Here is a 26,065-nt window from a genome sequence, read left to right as displayed (position 1 = left end):
CAGAGCAAGGGGCATGAAAACTATGCCAAGGCCAGGAGAATTACAGTTTCTGCACTAGAGTAAATGTTGATTCTGTTCAATGTCAATACTTTTTTTAACCATTTTCTTTACTGAGATTTTCTTTTATCAAACCAAAACATACAGAGACATCAAGAGAGTAAAAGACGGATTAACAATAAACTTAATCAACAATAGAAACTGCAAAAAAGCAAAAACAACCCCATACAAAAAAAAAAGTGAGGGACAACAATTCTGGAATAATACAGTTTTCCTTAATAGTGTCAAAAGCACGTAGCTTTTCCAGTTTGATGTTACTCAAGAGCTCCTGGAGCCACCAGTTATGGGTAGGTGGAGAGGGAAGTTTCCATCTCAGGAGAATGGCGCATCTGGCCAGTAGGGTACTAAAGGCTATTACACGCTGTTTTGTAGCTGGGATCTGAGAATCCAGAGAAACCCCGAACAGCACCATAACAGGACATGGGTCCAAAGTGATATCTAGGGCCCGGCTAAGTCAATACCTACTTATTTAGTATTGGGATCAATGATGTATTTAAAATATTGTTTTGGTTATGAATGCTAGAGCGGCTAGACCAGAGTTTACATGAGGGGAAGATACATATATGGGTAGGGTGACCATACGTCCTCTTTTTCCCGGACAAGTCCTCTTTTTGAGTATGTTTTTGCATTGGTTTGTTTTTAGGTCTTTTTAGGAGTGCATCTGTTTTGTTAAAATAAGTCTGATTTTCACATGCACGTACTAACACAGAGGCTCTTGTCAACACCGTGATGGCCCTGCATTCTGTGGAAATTGCTCAGCAAGCACTAGAAGACACATCTTACTGCTGGGTTTCTACTGATGGGAGCAAGTAAATTAAAGTGAATCAAATTAAAGTTAAAAACACTCCTGTTAAGTCGGCTGATACGATTGTACAATACATCAAAGAAACTAAAAAATAAAGGGATTTTTATTTATAGGTGACAACTGTTTTTTAATTTGTTGTTATTATTGTTTAGGGCTTAACGCTGAATGTGAAGGAATAAGATTATCTGACCATAAAGACCCGTGTTAAAGAGCAGCTGTACATTTATTAAAGTTCAGTAACACAGCTGGATGGTTATTGACTCATTTGTCAACTATTTAAACCTCTACCCCATACACATTGCCATGGTGTCACCAACGACCTTCTTCCCCGAACCAGGCGTCCTCTTTTTTAAAAACCAAAATATGGTCACCCTATATATGGGCCATATATGGGCTGTATAGCCTAGTGGTTAAAGTACTGGTCCAGTGATCAGAGGGTCGTTGGTTCAAGCCCCACCACTGCCAGGTTGCTGCTGTTGGGCCCTTGAGCAAGGCCCTTAACCCTCAATTGCTCAGACTGTATACTGTAATGTAAGTCACTTTGGATAAGGGCGTCTGCTAAATGCTAAAATGTAAATAATTATATGGTAATTGGTAATAATAAACCAGCATCATTTCTACATTTAATGAGACTCGTGTAAAAGACTTTTTTTCTCCCAAGAAGTCGTTTGTAGGTTTATATTATATAATATAAGTAATAATACTCTGGTGGTGTGGGTGCCACAGCAAAATTCAACTCCTGAGGACTTGGGTTCAATTCTTATGAAGAAGTCCTCATAAAGAGCACAAAATAAACTTTGTTTTATTATATATCTCATAATTTGGCACCTTTTTAACCTTTTTTTTTCTAAAAATGCTAATTAGTTCCAGACCTGCTCGACCAGTCAGCCGTTGTTTTGAATGTGTTTTTGCCGCGCGATTCAAACACGTGAGCTGATCAAATTCTGCTGCCGTTACAAACTCGCGACTCGCAGGTGAGGTAAATACATGGAGCAATTTTAAAACTGCGCTGTGAGCTGATCTGCCAATCACAGGTCAGTGAAAGCACTTTCAGCCAATAGTATTACGCTTTGCCGCTTGACAGGCGTCATGCATTATCCAATTGAAATAACGAGGAGGCGGGCGTTAGTCATTAGGCAGCCAATAGCGTTGTTTAGGAGGTCGAACGGACTAAATAAATTCAGGTTCTTCTCGGATTTTCGTGTCATTGTTACTGCGCAGAGCAGCGAGTTGTTTCGTTACGTGTAAGTTAATAGTTTTACTGCGCTCACAATGAGGGAGATTGTTCATCTGCAAGCTGGACAGTGCGGCAACCAAATTGGTGCCAAGGTAGGAAATGTATTTGTTTTGTTTTTTGTAAATTTTTTTTAGAGAACGGTTCTTTGAGTCAACGTCCACAGGGCCTCGGTGTAATTTAACGTTCACTGAGTGGTCAGCATCTTTTTATTATTAATTATTTATCAAAATAACATCCATAGAAGGTTAGTATCAGTGACTGTAATCGGATACAAATCCACAAGTCGGTTATTTAATTATCGTAGATTAACCTGTAGTTATATGAGCACATGAAGCTCTGTATAAAGCCTGTATTTCATTCCTAGCAGCGGTTGGTAACGAGTGAAGTCATGCTCAAACGCTGCAGCTGCTGAAGGGTGTTGGCCGGTAAAACATGGCCGGTTAAATCTGGTTTAGCTCAGGAAAGCGCGCTCAGTTTAGAACCGTTAACACCCGAGGATATTCACTATTTTATATAAGACTTCGGAAACTAAACATAGCGCTTTTACTCGTCGAATAAGAACTCATTTCAATAACCTTTTTATACATTTTACCAGACGTGTAAAATGGCCTCAGTGACTCGACAGACTCCATCTTGTCCATAGCGAATAACTTCACGGTGTTCCGCACACCACGAGTCACGATTTTTTTAAAACGTTTGCTCATTAACATATTAATTAATAATTATCTTATAAATGTAAAAATCCCGACAATAATTTCTCTTTGTAGTACCCTGACATTACCTTTACGAATTTGCAGGGTTATGTCCGTAGAGAATTAGTTCACGGTGTTCCGTACACCACGAGTCACGATTATTTTTAAAACCATTTGCTAATTAAAGCGTCATACTAATTAATTAGCTTATAGATCATGTTTATCTTCGAAGTACCCTGACATTACCTATATTACTATTCAGGGTTTTGTCCATGGAGAATTAGTTCACGGTGTTCCGTACACCACGATTCACTGTTTTTTTGTTTTTTTAAACAGTTTGCTCATTGAAGCGTCATATTAATTAGTAATTATCTTATAAATCATGTAAAAATCCCGACAATAATTTCTCTTTGTAGTACCCTGACATTACCTATACGAATTTGCACGGTTATGTCCATAGAGATTTAGTTCACGGTGTTCCGTACACCACGAGTCACGTTTATTTTGTAAACCATTTGCTAATTAAAGCATCATACTAATTAATTAGCTTATAAATCATGTAAAAATCACGACAATGATTTCTCTTCGAAGTGCCCTGACATTACCTATATTACTATTCAGGGTTTTGTCCATGGAGAATTAGTTCACGGTGTTCCGTACACCACCATCATTTCTTGAACTGACTTGAATTAGTTCAAAATCTTCTACCGCAGTATAGGTAACATTTTATATAGGTTAATTATGTATATTAATAGCAATGTAGTAGGTTGAACACCTTTCAACATCTTTTTTTAAATGTATTTATAGGGACGGTGGTAACTGTATGGGTGTGGCTTTGGGCTATCAACTCAAAGGTTGAGATTTCGAATCCAAGCTGTACCATGCAGCCACTGTTGGACCCTTGAGCAAGGCCCTTAACCCTCTCTGCTTCAGGGGTGGTGTACAATGGCTCACCCTACCTACACTCTGACCCCAGCTTTCAACCAGGCTGGGATATGTGAAGAATTTTGTTGTATTGTACATCTGTATATGTATATATGACAAAGGCATTCTATATTTATGTATGTTCAGGGATAAATGTATTACTCGTATCATATGTCAGATCATTTGAGTCATACCTTTGTTTTGAGAAGCAGTAATGTTTGTGTACAGTAAATTTGTAATCGGACTTCTGTGTGAAGGACGTGCACTTTCATTCTTGAAGTAGCTGTGATCTTTGTCCAGAATTACATCATTATTTAAGATTTAAAGGTGGAAAATGTGTCGAAGTAGGTAATTTGTATGATTTTAGCATCTAAGACAGTAAGTTGCTTTTTGTTCTCAGTTCTGGGAAGTGATCAGTGACGAGCATGGGATTGACCCTACAGGCAGTTACCATGGCGACAGTGATCTTCAGCTGGACAGAATTAATGTCTACTACAATGAAGCCTCGGGTAAGCCGTAGCCTGTATCAATGCTCCTATTCTGTCCTTTTTAAGAAGTTATATATAGTAATTATAAGGTGTAATGTATGTTTAGCTGTATCAAGGATAATAAACTGCATTAAATCTGTCCTGATATAACGACTCATCAAACAACATTTCTGGAAAAACGGACAGAACAAACCTTACACAAGATGCCGTATCGGACACACCCAATTCACACATTCATATTTGATAAGAAGAGAGGAGCCCCTTGTATGCAACCTATGTCAAGCCGTCATTACTATAAAACACATTTTCATAGAATATGTTAAATATAACAGAGAAAAAACTACTGACTCCATAAGCAATATCTTTACCAGAAACAATGAAAACATGATCATAAACTTTCTTACAATACAAACTTGAGGACTTTTTTATGAACGCAATAAATTCCTGCCCCAAATAACCGGTCTTGCCTTGAAATAACTCGAGTAAACAAGGCGTTAGAAAAACCAAATAAACAAACAAAACTATCAAGGGATGTATGTAATGCAATAAGCTGTTAGGGATGGCTGCTCATCTCCAACTAAAAATTGTTTCCAGATCTTCCATTTGTGAGAATTGCAAACTTATTACCAGATTGTTTAGTCAAGACTAAATCTAGATAGATACTTTAATTTCCTTCTGGATCAATAGAGTCCCAGTAGCATTGTAAATCAAATACACACTATAAAGAAAAAAATTACAACAGTATAAATTTGAGAAAGTACAAACACTTTCTTATCAAACTTACACGTTCATTATAGTAAAAACGCCTAAAACATAATCTTTTCAGTTAAATGTATAACAGTATAAAAGTGTCATTGTTTCTCTTAGCAGTGCCAATTCAGGACTAAAAACATGTTCTTTCCATGCTGCCACCAGCCCAAATGAACATGTTAAGGACTTGAATCAGTCTGAATGGGTTGTCTAAAAAGCTTAGGGGGTTCCTTATTTAAAAAAAAAAAAATAATTATTATTATAATGGTTTGTATTTTAAAGCTGCATATTAATATTTAAGCTGGATTTGCTTGTATTTAGAGCTTAAATGTAGTTTTCCCCCCTTCATACTTTGTAGAAGGAACTGATTTTTTTCCCTGTTCATTTCTTATCAGGTGGCAAATATGTCCCCCGTGCTGTGCTGGTGGACTTGGAGCCGGGCACCATGGACTCAGTAAGGTCTGGACCTTTTGGACAGATCTTCAGACCAGACAACTTTGTTTTTGGTAATAAAAAAAGATAAACTTGTTTTTTTACCATGAAGTCACAGATAGGATGTCTGATCTTAGCAAATTTATGTAAATCCGTTCTAGTTTCGGCTTGATTAGAATTTTCATGCTTTGCATGCGATGAGCTAAGGCTTTCTCTTCACAGGTCAGAGTGGTGCCGGTAACAACTGGGCAAAGGGACACTACACTGAAGGTGCTGAGCTGGTGGACTCAGTCCTGGATGTGGTTCGTAAGGAGGCTGAGAGCTGCGACTGCCTGCAGGGATTTCAGCTCACCCACTCGCTGGGTGGTGGTACTGGCTCAGGCATGGGCACACTGCTTATTAGCAAGATCCGTGAAGAGTACCCTGACCGTATTATGAACACCTTTAGTGTAGTCCCCTCACCTAAGGTCTCAGATACGGTGGTAGAGCCCTATAACGCTACCCTGTCTGTCCACCAACTGGTAGAAAACACAGACGAGACTTACTGCATTGACAATGAAGCTCTGTATGACATCTGCTTCCGCACCCTTAAGCTCACAACACCAACCTATGGTGACCTCAATCACCTTGTTTCAGCCACCATGAGTGGAGTCACAACGTGTCTGAGGTTCCCTGGCCAGCTCAATGCTGACCTGCGCAAACTGGCTGTAAACATGGTGCCCTTCCCTCGTCTGCACTTTTTCATGCCCGGCTTTGCCCCCCTAACCAGCAGAGGCAGCCAGCAGTACCGTGCTCTCTCTGTGCCAGAGTTAACACAACAGATGTTCGATGCCAAGAACATGATGGCTGCCTGTGACCCACGCCATGGCCGCTACCTGACAGTGGCTGCCGTGTTCCGTGGTCGCATGTCCATGAAGGAGGTTGATGAGCAGATGCTCAATGTGCAGAACAAGAACAGCAGTTACTTTGTTGAGTGGATCCCCAACAATGTTAAAACAGCCGTCTGTGACATCCCACCACGTGGCCTCAAGATGGCAGCTACCTTTATTGGCAACAGCACTGCCATCCAGGAGCTGTTCAAACGCATCTCTGAGCAGTTCACGGCCATGTTCAGGCGCAAGGCCTTCCTTCACTGGTACACAGGGGAGGGTATGGATGAGATGGAGTTCACAGAGGCTGAAAGCAACATGAATGACCTGGTGTCTGAGTATCAGCAGTACCAGGAAGCCACCGCCGAAGAGGAAGGAGAGTTTGAGGATGAAGCGGATGAGGAGCTGGCTTAAATATGTCAATTGTTTGGTTTTTTTTCCATGTTTTTCCGTTCACTACTTTTCTTTGTCACTTTCTTACTGTTTGTCCAGTCATTCTAAAGTTGTACCTTAGTAAGCCAAATAAAATATGCAGTTACTGATGGCATCTGTTAAACTAATTTGTTTGCATTTAATTATAACTTGCTGTTATTAAATGTAAACTCGTGTTTGACTTTGTTGGTGTCAAGTTTGTTTCTCCACTTTTAAAACTGAGGTATTCAGTTACACTTACAATTTAATTGTTTAAAAATGTTATGTCCTCTGTCCTTGAGGGGTGGTAAATCTCAAGCTTTTTCCCAGTAATGTACCCAGTTGGGGTAAATCACATGGCATGATGTGCACATTAATTGGAATCCATGTTTTCAATGTACAGTGAGGTGATTGGTCTTAAAAATATAAATTTAACACATTGAATTCAGTATTAAATTCCAGTTTTTAATTAAGTTTCAACTACATTATCACACAAATTCAAAGTTCACTTAGTTTCTTGAGCTTGTTGATACTGGAGATGTTGATCTGGATTGAAGGTCCCATGTTCCCAATTCATGGTTTACCTCAAACTGCTAGGGCCCAATAGTGACAACTTGGTGTTGGGCCTTGAATTAGTAACTTTATTAGTCCAGTCCCTGATGGAGCTCCTACTGCACTGTGGAAAATGTTAAAGCATTTAACTGACCTTAAATGTTATTGTGCACAAAATGTTTACAGGTCCTGGTTGTTCCTATTAGGATCTGGCTTTTTAATCCATGAGTTTCAAAAATGAGGTATGGAGGATATCCTATTTTTGTAATTGAAGTCATTTATTTAACTTGTGGCCCTGCTTTATGGCATTAAGCAAAACAATTTCAGCATTAGTTGTGGTTGTGTATGATGGCCATTAGCCAAAATAATGGTGATCAGGTTTGTCTCTGGAGAAAAATGTTCATTTGAGATGCTGTAATAGGAATACTGCTCATGCCAAACCCCACCCGTGAACTTCCGGTATGTAATGGTTTGCTAAGTTTCCATGTTTTGTACAGGAATAATAATCAACAGGATTTCCTTTGGTCAGTCAAAGACCATGACTGCTAGCTCTCATGCTAAGTCTACCTAAAGTGTTTCAGGAGAAGTGAAAATCTGAAGCCTTTCTTGATAGTGGGATTCCAGGCCTGGAGCTGAGACACCCTGGTACACAGTATATCTTGGATTAGTATGTCCATTTAAACTCAGTGTCTTGTGCAGTAGGAGAACACTGAAGAACAAAAACTGTAGGATATAAGTGTACACATAAAATACAGAAACTAATAAAACTCTTGTAACCTCCACAAAAACTTTTCCTGGGCTCATCAGTTGATGGTGACAGCTGGGTGGCAATTACCTTCAATCAGCTTGTTTGCCGGCTGTTGTATTTAATATCAATTTCAATCAGCCTGTTTTGTGCAGCATGTAGTTTCAATACCACACGGCTCCGGGGTTCTGAAAATCTGTTCCAACTTCACCTCCAGGTGGATAGACTACTTTATTTGAGAGTGGATGATGACCCCTGATGAATGTATGTATATTTCTGCCTTTTAGTTAATTAAAGGTTAAACAACCAGTAGTTTGATTAAACTGTGGTCCAGTGTGCACCTACAGCTTTTTTTCTTCCCTTCCCTTCTATTGGCAGAACAAACAGTGCTGGAAAACAAGCCTGAAACAGCAGGTTAAAGAAAACTGTGTTGATTTTGTGCCCAGGGGTGGAAAAATTTACAAGCTAAACAAAATACTGGAAACAGGTAGCAAGACAGCCCTTCCTCTGTAATACATTTTATCCTTTTGAAAAGTGAGATTTCAGGTTCTGAATGGGTTGTGTTTTGAGTCATTGGACCATTCTGAACAGAAATTTAGTTTTGCAAGTGTTTTGAGGTTATCAATCACCTTAATGTTAAATATTAATAAATATAATTATACTTGTGGTATGACCAACAAAATCAATTTGTAAAAACAAGTTTGAACTGTTTAATCACAGCAGATCGATAAAATTACAAACACTATTGTTGAAAACACTAAAACTTTATTAGACATTCATTATAACTGCTCAATATACTTTCTTAACTTGATTTAGGTAGAAAGGGGTCATTAATATTCCCCCAGTAAAAAATTCATTTGGTATGGCTCATGATGGGGATGAGGATGCGTTAACTTGTATGCTACCTTTAGCTATTTCTTGTTTTCTTTTAAATTGGCAAAGGACTAATATAAACCCTTTTATAGTTCTTTACCAGCTCCAAGTGGCAATACAATAATACAATACAATAAATGAAAAGCTATGGAGATGTCCCTGATAAAAATTTTGAGGATAATAAAACTCAAAAACAATAACACACTATAAATCTTTACTGGCTCATAAATGAGGTGTCTAAAATCGGTTGCATGAATTGGTAGCTGCTGTTATGAGATCTGATTATTGAGCTGACCAGGATAAACTTCAAATAGCTTCTCTGCTTCTGCACTGTAGGAATCACCTAGGAACAGAAAATAAATCTAGTAAATATTTGGGTTTATAATACAACTGAATCACTTTTTTTTAAGTAAACATATTTCTGATAACCTTTAACAAAAAAAATAATGTAAGAAATCAAATTACATACATTTGGAAGAATATTTTGTTAAGTATGTGATGTTATGTTTGTGATGTCCAAATGTCTAGACACTAGTTCTTTAAGGATAGGGTTAGTAATGAGTAAGCATGCTTACCTAAATGGCAGTTATGCAACCAGATTCGATTGCCTTCATATTTACAGTTGCAGCGCATGGCGTTATTGGTAAAGTCACTTTCAGCAACCTCAAAGTTAGGATTTATAACAACCTGTGAAACACCAAACCCATTCATTTAAACAAGCAAAACAACTGCTTTCCACTGCTCTGCAAACTTAAAAGGGTTTTCTGTTGATGTGACAAATCAAATGAATCTTTTGAGAAATAAAAGAAACTCATAACTATTATTATTAATAAGCTTATATAAAAGAGGACCTTCTTATCTACAGAAAATAATGGTAAGATGAAAAGTGACCATGTGTTGGCTGTTGCAGAGAAACTATTCATGAAACTTAATTTGAAATTTAATTTGTGTACTTTTTTTCCCCACATACTCTTTAGGTGGTTTACATAGTTTGGGGGGAAATGATGGTTACTTACATCTAGCAGAATGATAATTATGCTGATTTATTTAAGAAAGGGTTTTGAATGATCTGGCCATATTTATCACAATGAATAATGCCTTTTAATGAGGGCAGCAAGGTGGCTAAGTGGGTAGCACTGTCACCTCACAGCAAAAAGGTCCTGGGTTCGATTCCCAGGTGGGGCAGTCCGGGTCCTTTCTGTGTTGAGTTTGCATGTTCTCCCCATGTCTGCGCAGGTTTCCTCCGGCTTCCTCCCACAGTCCAAAAACAGGCAAATTAGGTGAATTGGAGATACAAAATTGTCCATGATAATAGACGATAATAGACTTGTGAACTGATGACTCTTGTGTAACGAATAACTACCGTTTCTGTCATGAATGTAACCAAAGTGTAAAACATGACGTTAAAATCCTAATAAACAAACTTTTTAATGAAAGTAAACATGTGAAAAGAGACAGAATATACAAAAGCTGACACGGGTTATCAACATTAGCTTAGTGTTCACCTAGCTAACTTGTTATAGCTTATAGTAAAGTATCTGCTGTTTGTTGTACCATATTTGGAACCGCTTGATTTGTTATTCTAGTAATTAATATACAATTTAACAAGTTACAGTCAGTCAATTTGTTTAAAATTGCATTTATCACATTGTTAGCCAGTGTTGCCAGTTAGCTTAGCTTAGTTAGCGTGATAGCGTCTGTCCTTAAAGGTAACTGGTATTGTCAGTTACTACAAGCATAACTAACAGGCAGGGTGGCTGACTTACTTCAGTATGATTTATGATTTATTTACTATTTTTTTTATTACTTTCTAAGAGACCAGTTTCGGCTGTATGTTGCTTAAGTCTTGGAAAACAGCTTTTGGTTTTAATAGTTTTAATCTCTATTTTTACCATAGCTTTATAATCTTAAAACATTAGTGGTTTAAGAGTAAGAGCACCCACGTAAAACGATTATAGAGTAAGAAGAACTGAAGGGCTGGACTGTGTGTCTATATTGTGACAGTCAGGGATTGTAAACTAGACAACTTTACAGCCACTGTTTCTCAAGCATGTGATATACTTGGTATAATAACAAGGTTTCAACCATTCTGGTTATAAAAGCACCTGCAGCTGTCTGCACTCCTGATATATCGATCAATAACTTATACATTACACATTTTCCCTTCACAGGATCTATGGATTGGTTTGTTTATGTCAGTGCAATAGTATGTGTCTACCACTAGAGAGCAGCCTTTCTACATGTACTTATTGCATTTGAAGCCTGAACCTGACAATGTGGTCCCTCCTAAGTAATTAATTATTTAAATTAATTATTAAGTTTAAGTATCATCCACACCTATTGTTAATAGGTGGACATAGTCAATTATGAAACACTTTAAGAAAGGCCCTTTTTGTTTTAGCATGACTGTGCCCTTGTAAAAGGTCTATAAAGTGACTTGCACAGAACTGAACTCAACCCAACTGAATACCACTGGGATGAATTAAAACGTTGATTCCTGATCTAACTCACAGACACACTCCAAAATCACGTCAAAAGACTTCTAAGAGAAGTGGAGGCTGATAAGTTATTTGTTTAACAAGCTCATGGTCAGGTATCCTCATGCTTTTGGCCATGTAATTAAGTATTATAATAAAATATGATAGAATGTACAACATTCTGTTTGTACCTGCAGAATGTAGTTTCCCGGTTGAACGTCTGTAATGTCAATCCACTGGCAGTCAATATCATGCCTGTACGTGTCCCAGCAGCCGATCGTGATGCCCTGCTCACCGAAGTTGGCACACTCATATTGTTTTGAAACACCTGCAGTCAATGGTTAATTTTTTATTTGTTTTTCGTATATGTACACATACAGTAAAACAGTGAAAATAGTCAGCTGATGACAGCAAGAGCATGAAGTTGTTTTTCATCCTCCATCTTTTTTGTGCATGCAGCTCAGGTTCTCACAGCCCTACCATTACTATTCCCTAATAAAATGCAAATTAAGCCCAGGTGTGCAGCCTGGAGCTCTGCATATCAACCAAACCATAATCCTAAATTCTGCCTTACCTTCATGGCAGTCTGTATCCTCCAGGCAGAAGCTGGCTTTGTGACCATCTGCCACTTTTGTGCCATTGAGATCCAGCAGGTCATAGTGGGTAAAAATATCCATGCTGTGATAGTGCCTGGGAGAGGGAACCACACACAGTTTTAGTGAACGTTGCAGGGGAAATAACTGAGGAGGATTAATTACCGCCTTCACAAACATCGACATGTATAGTGCAAATCATTTTAATGCCTGGTCACAGTAGATGAATTTCAATGGGTACAAAGTACAATATCTAGATCTAAGCTTAAATCTAGTTTACACAGATGATGATCATGGTCGAATTCAGCACTGTATGTGGAACACTGAAACCCCGGAGTAAAAAGTTATGTTTCTGGGTTATGGCCGCTGTATGTTTCATGATTTGCAGCACACACCAGGCTCACACCAGCACTACAGTGCAGACAATGCTGCTGTCTTTGGTGACTGTAACACAATAAAAAGCATCGTATACCCCAGTCTGTTTACATGCTTCCATAAGCATGTCAGTCCTATTTGTGTCGATGATGCATCATTAAATGTGATCTAAACACCTAATAAAAAACATGCATATGTACTGTGCAATGTATAAACCTCTAGGTATGTTGGGAAGTTGTACTAATGGCAGCATATTGTGGTGCCTCTGCCCATTGGCCTGGCACTGGTCTCTAACAAAGAAGTAAACACCATGATTTACCTGTGGCATTCATGCCACACCCAGGAGTGACGACTCAAGCGGGGACGGAAGTCGGCCCGGCCTACATTGTGGATCTCTGATGAGAAGCGGAGCAGGCGTCGTTGCCCGTAAGGCCAATTGGCTCTGGCTGCAGATTTGGAGAGGCAGTTCTCCTCCGCTGCACAGTACAGCAAATGCAGTGGTCGGTCCTCGATGTAAACACTGTACTCCACCAGAGGAGCATTTAGCACCAGGTCTGATACCACTGGAGATTGTAGGAGAGGAAAAATAGTCATGGGATAATAGCAACAGCAACAGTCATTAAGTGTCTTAAGTAAAGCTCTAATTGTGAAAAGTAATAATACCAACTAATTGATTGTAATATATAGTGTCCCTTTGCATAAGGCAGAATTTATTAGCAGAGCTGCATTGATCAATGTTCAGATTCCAAACGTGAATTTGCACTTAGTGCCTCTTTGATTAGTTACACACTGGTTGCACATTCAATTCAGGGTTTTCTCAAGACACATACAGCCACAATGTATGATAGTTTAAAAAAAAAAAAAACAATTCTGTTCTATTTTTTGTTAATTACTGCACTATTTTTGCATTTACTTCTTTTCTTTACTGAGACTACGAACCTTATGCCTGAAGACCCTCACACATGAAAAACCTGGCAACCTTGGGAACCTTGGCATGCAGTAATAATAGAATCTGAATTCAAGAATAAATGTTATGCAGGTGTCCAGAAGAAATCTAGATGTAAATAACTGATACTTTCCCACTTTATTTACAGATATAGGTGGGCAATTCTCTATACGGCCCATAATTAATGAATGCGTTTCACTCACTGTCTGAGCAGATGACTCCAGCAGCAAACTCAGCTCCTGCCCTCCTGCAGCTGACAACCTGATGGTGCTGGCAGTCATTTAGAGTCATTTCATCTCCACGACACTTCACTCCACTCATTATCATCTCAGTCACATTACTGCTGTCCCAGTACCACGTTTCCTTAGCAACAAAGAACATTAATTACACCACAATACAGGTTAAACGTGGATTATCTATTATACACTACATGGTCAAAAGTATGTGGACACCTCTTATGATGAGTTTAGGAATTTTAGCTACACGCAAAAAAGGTTGCATCTGCAAAATTTGGTAAAACTGGATATTGATTAATACAAGAAGTGCCCTTATTAAATTAGCTAATACTTTCCAATGATTGGCTGTTTAAGGTAATTGTTTAACATTTCTGCCTAAACAGTAGTTTAGTATCCTAATCATATTATGGACATTCTAGAAATTCTTACTCTCAGGCCACTGCTGGCATATCCCAATCCCAGCTGTCTGCATACCACCATGGCCTCTCGAGAAGTCCAGTCATCCCCGCAGATCAGGCCCCACTCCTTTAAAGCACTGCCATTCGTAGCCTGAATTTCTACCCTTCCCTCTAGATTTGTACGTCCACCAGTGAGACGGATCTGTTAGAAACACACAAAGAAGAGTCGCAACAGTGTCGATTACAAACGATCACACCAAAGAACTACTCCATCGTTTTTTAGTTTGCTGTTTCTCTGAGAATATTGCTTTTGTGGAAATCTATTGTGTCTACAAAGAAAAAACCCTAATCCTGTAGCAGTAGGTAATCCTGTAGCAGTAGGTAATCCTCTAGAAGAAGCGATTGTCTGACCATTTTTTCATGACCCATGTAAGGGATGTTGCACTTGACAGCAGCGTCTTCCATGTGTTTGCACTTCTTGGTTATGTTGTTATGAGGACAGTCCCACAAGCTCTTCTCATCCCCACGACACTGTACCTCATTCATGTAGATGGGACCCATGCCTAGGAACATTATATTATTACATTTTTAAGACATGCATTAGCACAATACATCAAGACATTGCAGTTACAGATTGTGCACAATAATAGTATAATAAAAGGATCTTATCTTATTTTAGGTTCATTCTATAGCCAAAGGAATGTGAACACCTGACCATAAGTTTGACTGACATTTCATTATACTTCAAATTTTGTGTGGAGTGTGTTAGTGGGAATTTGTGCCAATTTAGTCAATACAGTTTCGTGAGGTCAGGCACTGATGTTGGGCAAGATGGACCAGCTCATAATCAATCTTCTTTTCAATTCCAAATGTGTTTATTGGGGTGGAATCAGAAATCTGTGCAGCACCAATGCTTTAGCAGATGCTCTTATCCAGGGCGACATACAGAAGTGCTTCCATAGTGAACATTAACTTACTCTAGTTTAAGTAGACAACAGTCCAAGAATACAAATCTGCTAAAACCCTGTTAGAACCAAAGTTAGTTTAATCTTTTTTGGACAAGAAATAAGGGTGTTAGTAGTAAGAACAAGTCAGCTTAATAGTTTAGTAAAGATGTGATGAAGGTTTTTCATCGTTTTTTAAAGACAGCAAGCGACTCAGATGTTCGAACAGACAAGGAAAGCTCGTTCCACCACTTGGGTGCAAGTACAGAGAAGAGCCTTGATGCTCGTCTTCCTTGAGTCCTGGGTGGAGGATCAAGTCGAGCGAGACTAGTGGCTCGGAGGTTGCGTGATACAGAGCGGGGTTTGATTAGACCTCAAAGGTAACTTGGGGCTGCTTAATTTTTGGCTTTGTAGGCGAGCATCAGTGTTTTAAACTGAATGCGTGCAGCTACAGGAAGCCAGTGAAGAGAACGCAGCAGTGGGGTGATGCTGAACTTATGAAACCATGTTTTTATGGACCTTATTTTATACATAAACAGGCATCTCCCAAGTCAAAAACATTTATATTTATTACATTTATACTAAATTTTATACACCTGTTAGTGATAGGTGTGGCTGAAACACTTAAACTCAATACATAAGATGATTCTCCACATACGTTTGCCCATTTTATAAGCAAACGTTCCAAACAGAGATAATAATTTGAACATTCATTTTAAATGTATTTTTTTCCGTAAGCTAGCCTATATTAGCTACAGTTTTGTGTGTGACCCACCTTGCCCTATGTGTGCTCCAGTCAGAGCCTCTTTAGCAGTACCAAAGCCCAACTGTCTGCACACCACACTTGCTGAATTCAGGTTCCAGCGATCATCACACACAGTTCCCCACTCAGTCCCCTTCAGTACCTCCACCCGGCCTTCACCCACCTTTGCACCACCCTTCAGACGCACTGTAGACTGGCACAGAAAAAAAAAGTGCTTAATTTCACTGTGCACCCTGGCAGCCTCTGCCTGCCACATAATGCAACTGATGGCTAAAGAGAACTGCAGACTAACAGACGGCTTTTTTAAGTCTGTACATCAGCCAGTGGTGGATTCTTACAAAAAAGCCTTAGCATGTAGATGTTTAGTTCAAAACATTAGTGTAGAATTAGCTTATATTTATGAAAAACAATAAATAAGATTATAAGGTAAAACATCACCACTTTCAGTTTTGGGTAGATTTCACATATTGTTCCAACTTTTCTGAAACTGAGGTTTGTCCATAATATTAGTAAATAATTCCACCCTTACAGCACAGATTTCATAAATATATTTTAGGGTTTCCAGAAAAGCTCTTAATATTTACTTTCAATTCCCATCAGAATTGTCCTTACTTTAAGCTTGAGCTTGCTTCTGTGCTGCTTGCCCCTGTGCTTGTGATCTCTAGTGAACTGAGGTCCTGGTACACAGCTCACTGCAACAGGACCTCCACCAGGACAGGGGGCGCTAGTGTTCTGACTGAACTCCACAGAACAGGCTGAGAGATGAACTTCATTCCCACTGCAGGTGACAGACTGGATTCTATACACACTGTTGTGACTGTCAATAAAAAAGAAATGGATAAGTGAATCAACAATTTCATTTAAATACATACATGCTTACATTCATTAAATGGCTCAAAAGTAATAGATTTGATGTTTTGGTGTGGCCTTGTTAAGGTCTGAAGGAGATGCTGTGATGAGGCCTCAAATAAAGAGTTGTTCTGATTTCAATTCATTTTTTAAAGCAGATTCAGCTAAACCTCCTTTACAGGAATTAAACATGTCTTCTAATTTTAAATCAGGTTAATTTTCTATGGTGGTGTATTGCTGCCATGCATAGTGAAAAATAAACCCTTCAGCATGTAATTTATAGGATGTTACAATACTGAAAAAGTACCTCATTATTACGAGAAAGTATGTTGTAAAATCAACAACGACTTCTTGCTGTGAGGCGACAGCACTACCCACTGTGTCACTGTGCCACCCAAGACAGAACATATGTAGTTTTTATGACATACTTTCTCGTAATGACAAAACATCTCATGCTCGACGTGCTGAAGGATTTATTTGTTATTCTGCTTAGCAGCGATACGTATATGTATTTTTTCACACAGATAATAAAGATGTTAAAAAAATTTCATTACAATAAATAAAATTATGTTGTACATAATGTGTTTAATTTTTTGTGTAGTTCATGTGCTGTTTTATTAATATGTATTAATGAATTAATTATGACAATACTATAAGCAATAACGGAAGCTTTTTTACACTAGTTTATAACAGAGCTCTAAATATTGGTCAGTGCCCAATGCTGATATAATGCTAAAATGCTTTTGCTAAATAGGCTAACAAGGCAAAATATGAAAACATTTATAGCCGTTGCAGCAACATACTTAAATGGGCCTGATGTTTATGTTCATGAGTAATGTTGAGTTTGTCACTATCATCAGCCTTAATAGATAAAACATACATTAGGAGATTGGACTGGAAAAGGAACCTAATCCACTCAACTACCAATTCTAGTTTTAGCTTTTAGCTCAGTATAAGATCTAATATAAATTCCTGAAGCCACCATATTTAATACCAAGTGTTGGTGTAAGGGATGATACTGACTTCTTTTAACATTTATTGCACCTTGTGTGATGTTAAATAACGTGGCACAGACCATGCTCATGAATACAGAACACTTATTTTCATAAAGCGAGCTGCATTCACCACTTCCTTGCTTGCAGAGAGTTAGTTTGCATCAAATACGTGAAATTGGGACATCGTTATATAATTTATATATAGTTATTACAAGTATTTATTTGATTAATGAGGACAGGTGCAGTTTAAGTCAGTGTAGAATCCACAGCTTATGAACGGTGCATCAGTATATTACAACATTTCCAGGTCAGAAGGACGTCTCAACCTAACACATTTGTTACATTTCTAACATTTTAGCACATTACTGACAAAGAGATTCCAGGGGCACATTAGAAGAACAGCACTAAAGGAAAATATTTTCCACTTAAAAACTATTCTTAAAATGTTAGGAAAAATGTGAATACTACGCAATATTGGGGTGGTGGACCACTCTCAAGACTGCAACAACACAAACATGGTAATGGTATGGTGTTGTGCTGGTATTAGTTTATCAGGTAAAGCAGTACTGTTGGGATTGTTGGGATTAAAAAACCTTAATGTCAATTCTGAGAGCAAAAGTACAGTTCATACTTTTTAAAATCCTGTTTATATTTACTGGGGTAATTTTTAAAATTCATTTTCATGTTTTTCCAGTGGTGGGTACAGCTTTCCCAGAATCACTGGGTGCAATGCAGTAACACACTCTGGCTAGGATGCCAATCCTCAGTCATGCTTTAGACATACCTAATCATGTTTATATGTAGACGTTCAACCAGCTGAAAGCACCAGTGGGGATTTGAATGCTGGAGCGGCAGTGGGCTAGAGTCATTTACTGCTGCGCCACCTGAACGTCATTACCTACTGGCATCTTATTGTTTCACTAAAAAACAAAACAACACACTCCGTGTGTGTGCATTGGATTCAGAAAGTAGTCGGACTCCTTGACTTTTTGCACACTTTATTGTGTAAAAAACCGGGGAGGGGGCCTGAGAGTACATCTCTCACCATCATACAACGCCGTAATTGGAGCTTTACCCCAATCATGTGTGAAAGACACACATGACCATTGTAATTAATGGTCATTGTGAATTTCATATGGTCCTGATCACCAGTTCCATTGTTATGCAATGGGCAGTGATCAGTCGTTATGCAAATCAACTGCATATAAGGTTGGGGTATTCAACACCAGCTCAGACTGAAGAAGTCATTCGGATTGAGTGACGAAACGTACAGTATCTCTACAACAAACTTGTGTCCAGATGAACTGATTCAACTTTGTGGATTTGTGTACCTGGATTATTGAGCATGCATCAACAGACTTTATTGTGTAGAAGATTTGGATAAGATCAATGGATAAAATGCTGTTTTAACTGAGGTTAAGTCTGTTTACATTTTTTGAATGAATTATTTGTAATGTGGTTCTTGAACCTAATAGTCTCAATAAGTTCAGCCTTTCATGGATTCCATCCATCTCTTCTTGGCTCAGTTATTTTTCTTCTGCTTTTTTATGTGCAGTCAGTCTCTCTCAGTCTGACTCTCTCACCCACACTCATGCTCACATGTTGTATCACTCACAGTCTGTCAGGCAGTGTTCTTACTGCTTACATTCCACCATCTGCTGTGAATCTACAGTGTATCACAAAAGTGAGTACACCCCTCACATTTCTGCAAATATTTCATTATATCTTTTCATGGAACAACACTATAGACATGAAACTTGGATATAACTTAGAGTAGTCAGTGTACAGCTTGTATAGCAGTGTAGATTTACTGTCTTCTGAAAATAACTCAATACACAGCCATTAATGTCTAAATAGCTGGCAACATAAGTGAGTACACCCCACAGTGAACATGTCCAAATTGTGCCCAAATGTGTCGCTGTCCCTCCCTGGTGTCATGTGTCAAGGTCCCAGGTGTAAATGGGGAGCAGGGCTGTTAAATTTAGTGTTTTGGGTACAATTCTCTCATACTGGCCACTGGATATTCAACATGGCACCTCATGGCAAAGAACTCTCTGAGGATGTGAGAAATAGAATTGTTGCTGTCCACAAAGATGGCCTGGGCTATAAGAAGATTGCCAACACCCTGAAACTGAGCTACAGCATGGTGGCCAAGGTCATACAGCGGTTTTCCAGGACAGGTTCCACTCGGAACAGGCTTCGCCAGGGTCGACCAAAGAAGTTGAGTCCACGTGTTCGGCGTCATATCCAGAGGTTGGCTTTAAAAAATAGACACATGAGTGCTGCCAGCATTGCTGCAGAGGTTGAAGACGTGGGAGGTCAGCCTGTCAGTGCTCAGACCATACGCCGCACACTGCATCAACTCGGTCTGCATGGTCGTCATCCCAGAAGGAAACTGACGCACAAGAAAGCCCGCAAACAGTTTGCTGAAGACAAGCAGTCCAAGAACATGGATTACTGGAATGCCCTGTGGTCTGACGAGACCACGATAAACTTGTTTGGCTCAGATGGTGTCCAGCATGTGTGGCGGCGCCCTGGTGAGAAGTACCAAGACAACTGTATCTTGCCTACAGTCAAGCATGGTGGTGGTAGCATCATGGTCTTGGGCTGCATGAGTGTTGCTGGCACTGGGGAGCTGCGGTTCATTGAGGGAAACATGAATTCCAACATGTACTGTGACATTCTGAAACAGAGCATGATCCCCTCCCTTCCAAAACTGGGCCTCATGGCAGTTTTCCAACAGGATAACGACCCCAAACACAACCTCCAAGATGACAACTGCCTTGCTGAGGAAACTGAATGTAAAGGTGATGGACTAAACCCAATTGAGCACCTGTGGCGCATCCTCAAGTGGAAGGTGGAGGAGTTCAAGGTGTCTAACATCCACCAGCTCCGTGATGTCATCATGGAGGAGTGGAAGAGGATTCCAGTAGCAACCTGTGCAGCTCTGGTGAATTCCATGCCCAGGAGGGTTAAGGCAGTGCTGGATAATAATGGTGGTCACACAAAATATTGACACTTTGGGCACAATTTGGACATGTTCACTGTGGGGTGTACTCACTTATGTTGCCAGCCATTTAGACATTAATGGCTGTGTGTTGAGTTATTTTCAGAAGACAGTAAATCTACACTGCTATACAAGTTGTACACTGACTACTCTAAGTTATATCCAAGTGTTAGTTCTATAGTGTTGTCCCATGAAAAGATATAATAAAATATTTGCAGAAATGTGAGGGGTGTACTCACTTTTGTGATACACTGTACATGAATGTCTGCTCTCTCATGTGGACTACAATTTTACAACCAAAAGAGAAAGCAGGACAGGCAGTCTCATGGAGGATATTGTGAAACTTCTTTATAAATTAATAAACCAGCTTGCAGAAAAACAGAACAGATCAGCATTAGATGGTTGCTGGTCTCAATTGTTTTTATTCTGCCAAATAATGCAGAGCTGTCTTTGTTCAGTACACAGCACTTACGGAACTTGAACCGCTATTCTCTTTTGTTTGGCACCCAGCAGACTAATGTATTTAGTAGTACGTCCGCATTTGTTTCGAACCCCCTATCTGATGTTTTTTATTCTGTTCAGACACTGCACTTGGGTCCAGAATCAGTTTGGTGTGGAGTCCTCGTCATTGCCCTGTTACACTGCTTTCCAAGTTTTACAGTTTTCCTTAGGTCTTTGTTTCTTAGTTTTCAGTACTGTTGTGTAAAAACAGCATCTTCCTTCAGTGATTGCATATAAACCCAGATCATCTACCTGTGTGTCTTTCTCTCGATTGTCCTCTCTGAGGGGAATCCCATCATGCCACAGACCACTCGAGAGTTTTTGCTGGTCCAGTTAATGTTGCAGATATGAGCCCATCCTTCCTTAAATTTCACCTCCACCACACCTTCAGTAACAGGCAGTCGAGCATTACTGGAGCGGAAACGAATCTCCTGCATCCTGTTCGTATCCACCTGCATCTGAAACATGTGGTTTTGTTACAGAGCCCATAGAATCAGAATGTTTAAGTAAAACTAAACTCACTGGCCTGGTCAGCGCTCCATAACCAGAGTTGGTCACGTCTGAAAGAGGGAATAAGTTTGTTATTGCTGACTTCTACTGTCTGGATGTCATCTTATATTAGTTAGAAGAACTAAATAAAAATGTGACCTTTATTCAGAAATAGGAGTCAAAGAGCATATTTTTAAGGACACTAATGTAATTCAAATGAACACTATGTTCAATATGGGGAAATGCACACGTTACCTTGTTTATAAGCATGGATTATGTAAGACCTTCTATTTGCTTATAACAGTATGTCATAGCATTCTTTGAATTTCAATGATTCGAATCAGACCAGCTATAAATACATAGAAGAATTCCAGATGTGGGCACTCGTGTGCACCTCGGTCTAATGCTAGCCCACTAAGAGTTTAAATGTCAGCTGTGATATTGACAGACAAATCTGTATGGGAGGGGATTGGCAGTACATCATTTATTGTCTGGTTGTGGTGACTGCGCTAGGATGATCTGGAGAGTTTAGTGTGTCTCTCTCAAAACAAAAAATGATCAGATTGAAATTATGCTTTTCCAATGTGTAAGATTGGCATTCGTTGAAAGGAGAAAATAAGAATGGTGGTATGGACTCTCTCACTCTGTGTACCGCCCCTCCAACACACACACACACACACACACACACACACTGTGTGTGCCTGATATGAGGTCAACACACAGGCAGGCGGATCATAAGCCCACCACTTCTTGTGAAGCTAAATTCTCTTCAACAGCTGGAAAAAGAAAACAGCACTCTCTCTGTACACAAATCAATTCTGGGAACTTATTCTGTAGATGTTTACTGAGAAGAGAAAATAGATTGAGAGATTGTGAGAGCATAGAAAGAAAATTGGCTGTACCTTATAGTCCATGAATGACTGCTAAAATTTCCCTCGAAATGCTTTTTTTCCAAATAGAAAAGTCAAAGTGATATGAAAAATAGTTGTAATAAAATAATCTGTTATGTTTATGATTTTACTGGATTTAAAAATTTGTGTCTTCTTAGAATGATTTGAAGTGTCACATGCTTTATTACTTCAGTGCTTTCATATAAGCCCAGGTTCATTCATACATTCATTGTCTGTTTTACCAATGTGGTACATTTATTTCTGACCACTGAATCTACTGGCATTATACCACTAAATTATGCATGTTTACAAAGAAAATCCCTCTTTCTACCATGATTTGCTTACTTCAATGATGTTGACATCCAAAAACCCAGGCAGCCTCTCATCTTTACAGACAATCCCTGCATCCTCATCGTGAGTGCAATCACTGTTCCCCCATCCTCGAGATACACACTTCTCAATGCTGTTTTCTGAACCTCTGCATATCACGTTATCCAGCCAGATTTTACCTAAAAAAACAGGCATCTGGGATAAAGATAAACTCAACCTGGATGTAATCAAAATCAGAGTCAGTAAACCACTAGCATAAGATTTTCAATTAAGATTTGCTGCTTAAATGTGTCATTATTTAACATTATTAGTATGCTAGCAGAATCTCTTCTCTTCTGGCCTCTCAAGTACAGCATCCAGAAAGGGTTATGCCTTTTATGAGCAGATCTAATTGTGCTGCAGTTCCAGATGTCTTTGACACTGTTAGGATTTTAACTTTTAATATGTCTACAATTGTACTATTGTTAACAGCCTGGATAAATAAAAAAACATAACTAACATTGGTCTTTTGTACAAAACATTTATTTCCTGAGTTCTCTGTTGATGGGAGTGATGTTTGCCAATAGCTTGAATAGACAGAATGGGGCCATAAGTAAAACACTTTAGGTTGATGGTTGAGTCTCTGTTTCTTGAGAGCACATTATACAGATTTCTAGTGTAGTATAAATTTATAAGGTTTTTGCTGTGGCAATAAGCAGACACTATCCAAAGCAACTTACAATTGCAACCCATTTACTATAAGGATTTATGGGTTAATGGCCTTGATCACAGGCCAAACAGTGGCAACCTGGCAGCAATGGGTCTTGAACCAGGGATCTTCTAATTACATTAACCAATTAGCTACCAGCTGTGTTGATGGTAACATGATGTGCTTAACTACTGCATGCACACCAGATTCTAGCACAGCGTCAGCTCTTTCTGCAATATACTGATGTGTTTGTGTGTGTGATATCAAAAGCACAGCACTAAATTTAAACATTAACTGTCAGCTGTTGGAGATTTATTTAAATGACCCCTTTAACCAAAAACATTGATTAAAATGATCAAAACATCAGTAATCTAAATAAAAATGATGTCAGCACACCATCCTCAGGCATTTCAACCTATGAGAAATCAGTTTTTCTCAAACTAACAAATCCAAAATGTAACTAAGCCAAATAAGTCTTGGACCTAACATGGCCTTCATGCTCCAAATTGGTACACATTCATTAAATTGGACAGAATTCAAAGCACTTATGAGGCAAAAAATACACAACTACTAACACTGAATCCTCATTTCATAATCACAATCTGTTATACCAACCTGTGCCTGCTCCATACTTGGCACTATGTGACCAGCTTAGAGCCTCCACAAATCCTAGGTGGCGACAGAGCACATGGGCATTCGTCAGAGTGAAGTCGTCATCACAGATTGTGCCCCAATCTCCGTTATAAAAGATCTCCACCCGGCCCTCGTTGTGTTTGCGTGGGTAACCGGCCAGACGAAACTTTAGCTTGCCAGCTTGAGGGGAGACAGTCTGACACAAAGAGGATGGAAGCCAGACAGTACCCAGTAGCACCACTAAATCCCAAAGTCTCACCATGGTCTGTGTCAAAAAGAGTGGGAAAGAGTGAGCATTTTTAAGTTTTAAAGAATTGCTTTAAGTTTTAAAGACCTGGTTTGAGCAGTTTGTATACATTTACATGTATGGCATATAGCGGATGCTTTTATCCAAACTGGTGTACAATTGTGACCAAATACAATGCAAGCAATTAAGGATTAAGGGCCTTGCTCAGGGGCCCAACAATGGCAACTTTGTGGTGGTTGGTCAACCCACTCCAGTACCTTAATTCCTGAGCTACCACTGCTCTTTGGGATAACATAAAACACTGATAAAGAATTAGGCCTTGTTTTGACAAAATTGGCACAACATTCTGTTAATCCATTTCCAAATATTGAACTGCTATTAATTTGTGATACATTGCTATTACCTACATTTGGACCCAGTGAATATAAGCTACTCAGAGGGTTGCCAGGTTTTTGATAGTATTGCATGCACAACCCAGACCTTGCTGTGTTTTGTATAGGGTCCTGTGACTAAGCCTACAACTTGATAGTGAAAGACCATGATTCAGAAGATGCCCCAAAATGCCATGGCAGTGGTAGTTTGATTTATCCACATCTGTAACAGCTGGTATAGTAGAAAGTTTGTTGGTAACATTGCTGCCACAATGTTTTCAGTTACACAGTTCAGCCAAATAGTATCTTAGTTTCCCATTAGGTATGTAGAAACATCAAATCTTTATTTAAAAAGCTAAAAGTAATTATTTGGATGATTCTTGAATTATAACAACATACATGTATACAAAGATACACGAGACGTTAACTACCAGGCACTTTCAAATTTGGCGGGTCCTTCCTTACCATGGTCCATGACCTCTGTTAACCAGGAAAAGTTTTTTAACTGCTGGTATTTTAAATGTGCATTTATCATCAGGTAACACCACAGACATTAAACTGTAGATACATTTTAATTGTTCAAAATTATTTTACTTTAAAATAATACAGAGGGTTCTTACTCAAAGAGTCACTGGAATGTTCTGTATATGTAATTAAACTTTCACTGTCCTGCAAAACAAGGCTTCAGACTTTAGTAATGCATAATTCATGCAGAAATTCAGATCATAACCTGTGTTTCTGCAGCTACAATATCTTGCAAATGTTAAATTCTAGTTGGTTTTAGCAGAATCAAGAAAAATAATTCAAAAGTCACTGATTGAACTGTATTATATGAAGCTGTTCTTTGTAAATCTTATATTAAATGCAGTTCTAGCTGCATTGGGAATTGACCCCCTTTAGAGGAGATTTTATGTGGTTTAATCATGAATTTAGTTACTAAATCTGCTTCTCCTAGTTTTTCATATGGTTGGATAGAAATAGTGTATAGAAAAGTAAGTATTTTATCTTACCCAGGTTTAGGTACGGCGTCACCCCAGCCAGTTATAATAACCCCAAAGCAGCTTTTTGTGGACTCTCTGAGCAGACTATGTTCATGACTGCGCTCAGCTTTAGAAGTGAGGCAGAGGGAGCTGGAGGGAGGCAGGGGTTACACTGGGATTGTGGTGAAAAGTTCTCGGTCCTAACCGCCTACTTTTAACCAGTTCCAGGTGGGTGTTGTGGACAGTGTTACATTATATCATCTCCAGCTGTTTTTGTGAAGGATACAGGTTAAACCCAGGTTTCCAGAGAAAGCTGGAGAAAGAGTTTTTATTGAGATGATCAGTTTTTCAGTTCAGCAGCATTCCATGTCAAATAGCACATAGTGTAAGGTTCAAGTAATTCTACTCTTTTTTAAGAGCAGATTCAGACTTTGCATGGTCTAAATGTGGCAGAGCACCTCTGCAATCCTCCAATTAAAATGACTGACTTTTAATCATTAATTAAAATTACTGACTTT

At 38.9% G+C, this 26,065-nt stretch overlaps 2 protein-coding genes across 2 annotated transcripts; one reads left to right on the top strand and one right to left on the bottom strand.

Moving 5' to 3' along the window:
- Positions 1–2,072: 2,072 nt before the first annotated feature.
- Positions 2,073–6,864, top strand: tubb4b (tubulin, beta 4B class IVb). Its single transcript, XM_063000402.1, has 4 exons — positions 2,073–2,191; positions 4,116–4,224; positions 5,349–5,459; positions 5,608–6,864. Exons 1-4 carry the CDS (start codon positions 2,135–2,137, stop codon positions 6,666–6,668), a joined length of 1,338 nt encoding a protein of 445 aa, XP_062856472.1. The 5' UTR covers positions 2,073–2,134; the 3' UTR covers positions 6,669–6,864.
- A 1,843-nt stretch (positions 6,865–8,707) lies between these two features.
- loxl3a (lysyl oxidase-like 3a) lies at positions 8,708–25,667 on the bottom strand. Its single transcript, XM_063000401.1, has 14 exons — positions 25,578–25,667; positions 23,932–24,214; positions 22,644–22,807; positions 21,172–21,377; positions 16,180–16,384; positions 15,580–15,760; positions 14,272–14,423; positions 13,892–14,062; positions 13,430–13,589; positions 12,600–12,843; positions 11,887–12,002; positions 11,504–11,640; positions 9,411–9,522; positions 8,708–9,178 (listed from the first exon to the last, which is right to left on the bottom strand). The coding sequence occupies exons 2-14, from the start codon at positions 24,209–24,211 to the stop codon at positions 9,105–9,107; spliced, it is 2,202 nt and encodes a 733-aa protein (XP_062856471.1). The 5' UTR covers positions 24,212–24,214; positions 25,578–25,667; the 3' UTR covers positions 8,708–9,104.
- Between the last annotated feature and the right edge of the window lie 398 nt (positions 25,668–26,065).

This window comes from Trichomycterus rosablanca, chromosome 8, assembly GCF_030014385.1.
Source record: "Trichomycterus rosablanca isolate fTriRos1 chromosome 8, fTriRos1.hap1, whole genome shotgun sequence".
Classification (NCBI taxonomy): domain Eukaryota; kingdom Metazoa; phylum Chordata; class Actinopteri; order Siluriformes; family Trichomycteridae; genus Trichomycterus; species Trichomycterus rosablanca.
This window is presented reverse-complemented; position numbering and strand designations above follow the sequence as displayed.

Excerpts from the sequence above, each read along its gene's own strand:
- loxl3a (XM_063000401.1), bottom strand. The coding sequence starts at position 24,211 with ATGGTGAGACTTTGGGATTTAGTGGTGCTACTGGGTACTGTCTGGCTT. Across the intron at positions 16,385-21,171 it reads ATCGAGAGAAAGACACACAG|TCACAACAGTGTGTATAGAA; the intron begins GTAGATGATCTG and ends TTTTATTGACAG. Across the intron at positions 12,844-13,429 it reads TGGAGTCATCTGCTCAGACA|TGGTATCAGACCTGGTGCTA; the intron begins GTGAGTGAAACG and ends TACAATCTCCAG.
- tubb4b (XM_063000402.1), top strand. The coding sequence starts at position 2,135 with ATGAGGGAGATTGTTCATCTGCAAGCTGGACAGTGCGGCAACCAAATT. Across the intron at positions 2,192-4,115 it reads GCAACCAAATTGGTGCCAAG|TTCTGGGAAGTGATCAGTGA; the intron begins GTAGGAAATGTA and ends TTTTGTTCTCAG. Across the intron at positions 5,460-5,607 it reads ACCAGACAACTTTGTTTTTG|GTCAGAGTGGTGCCGGTAAC; the intron begins GTAATAAAAAAA and ends TTCTCTTCACAG.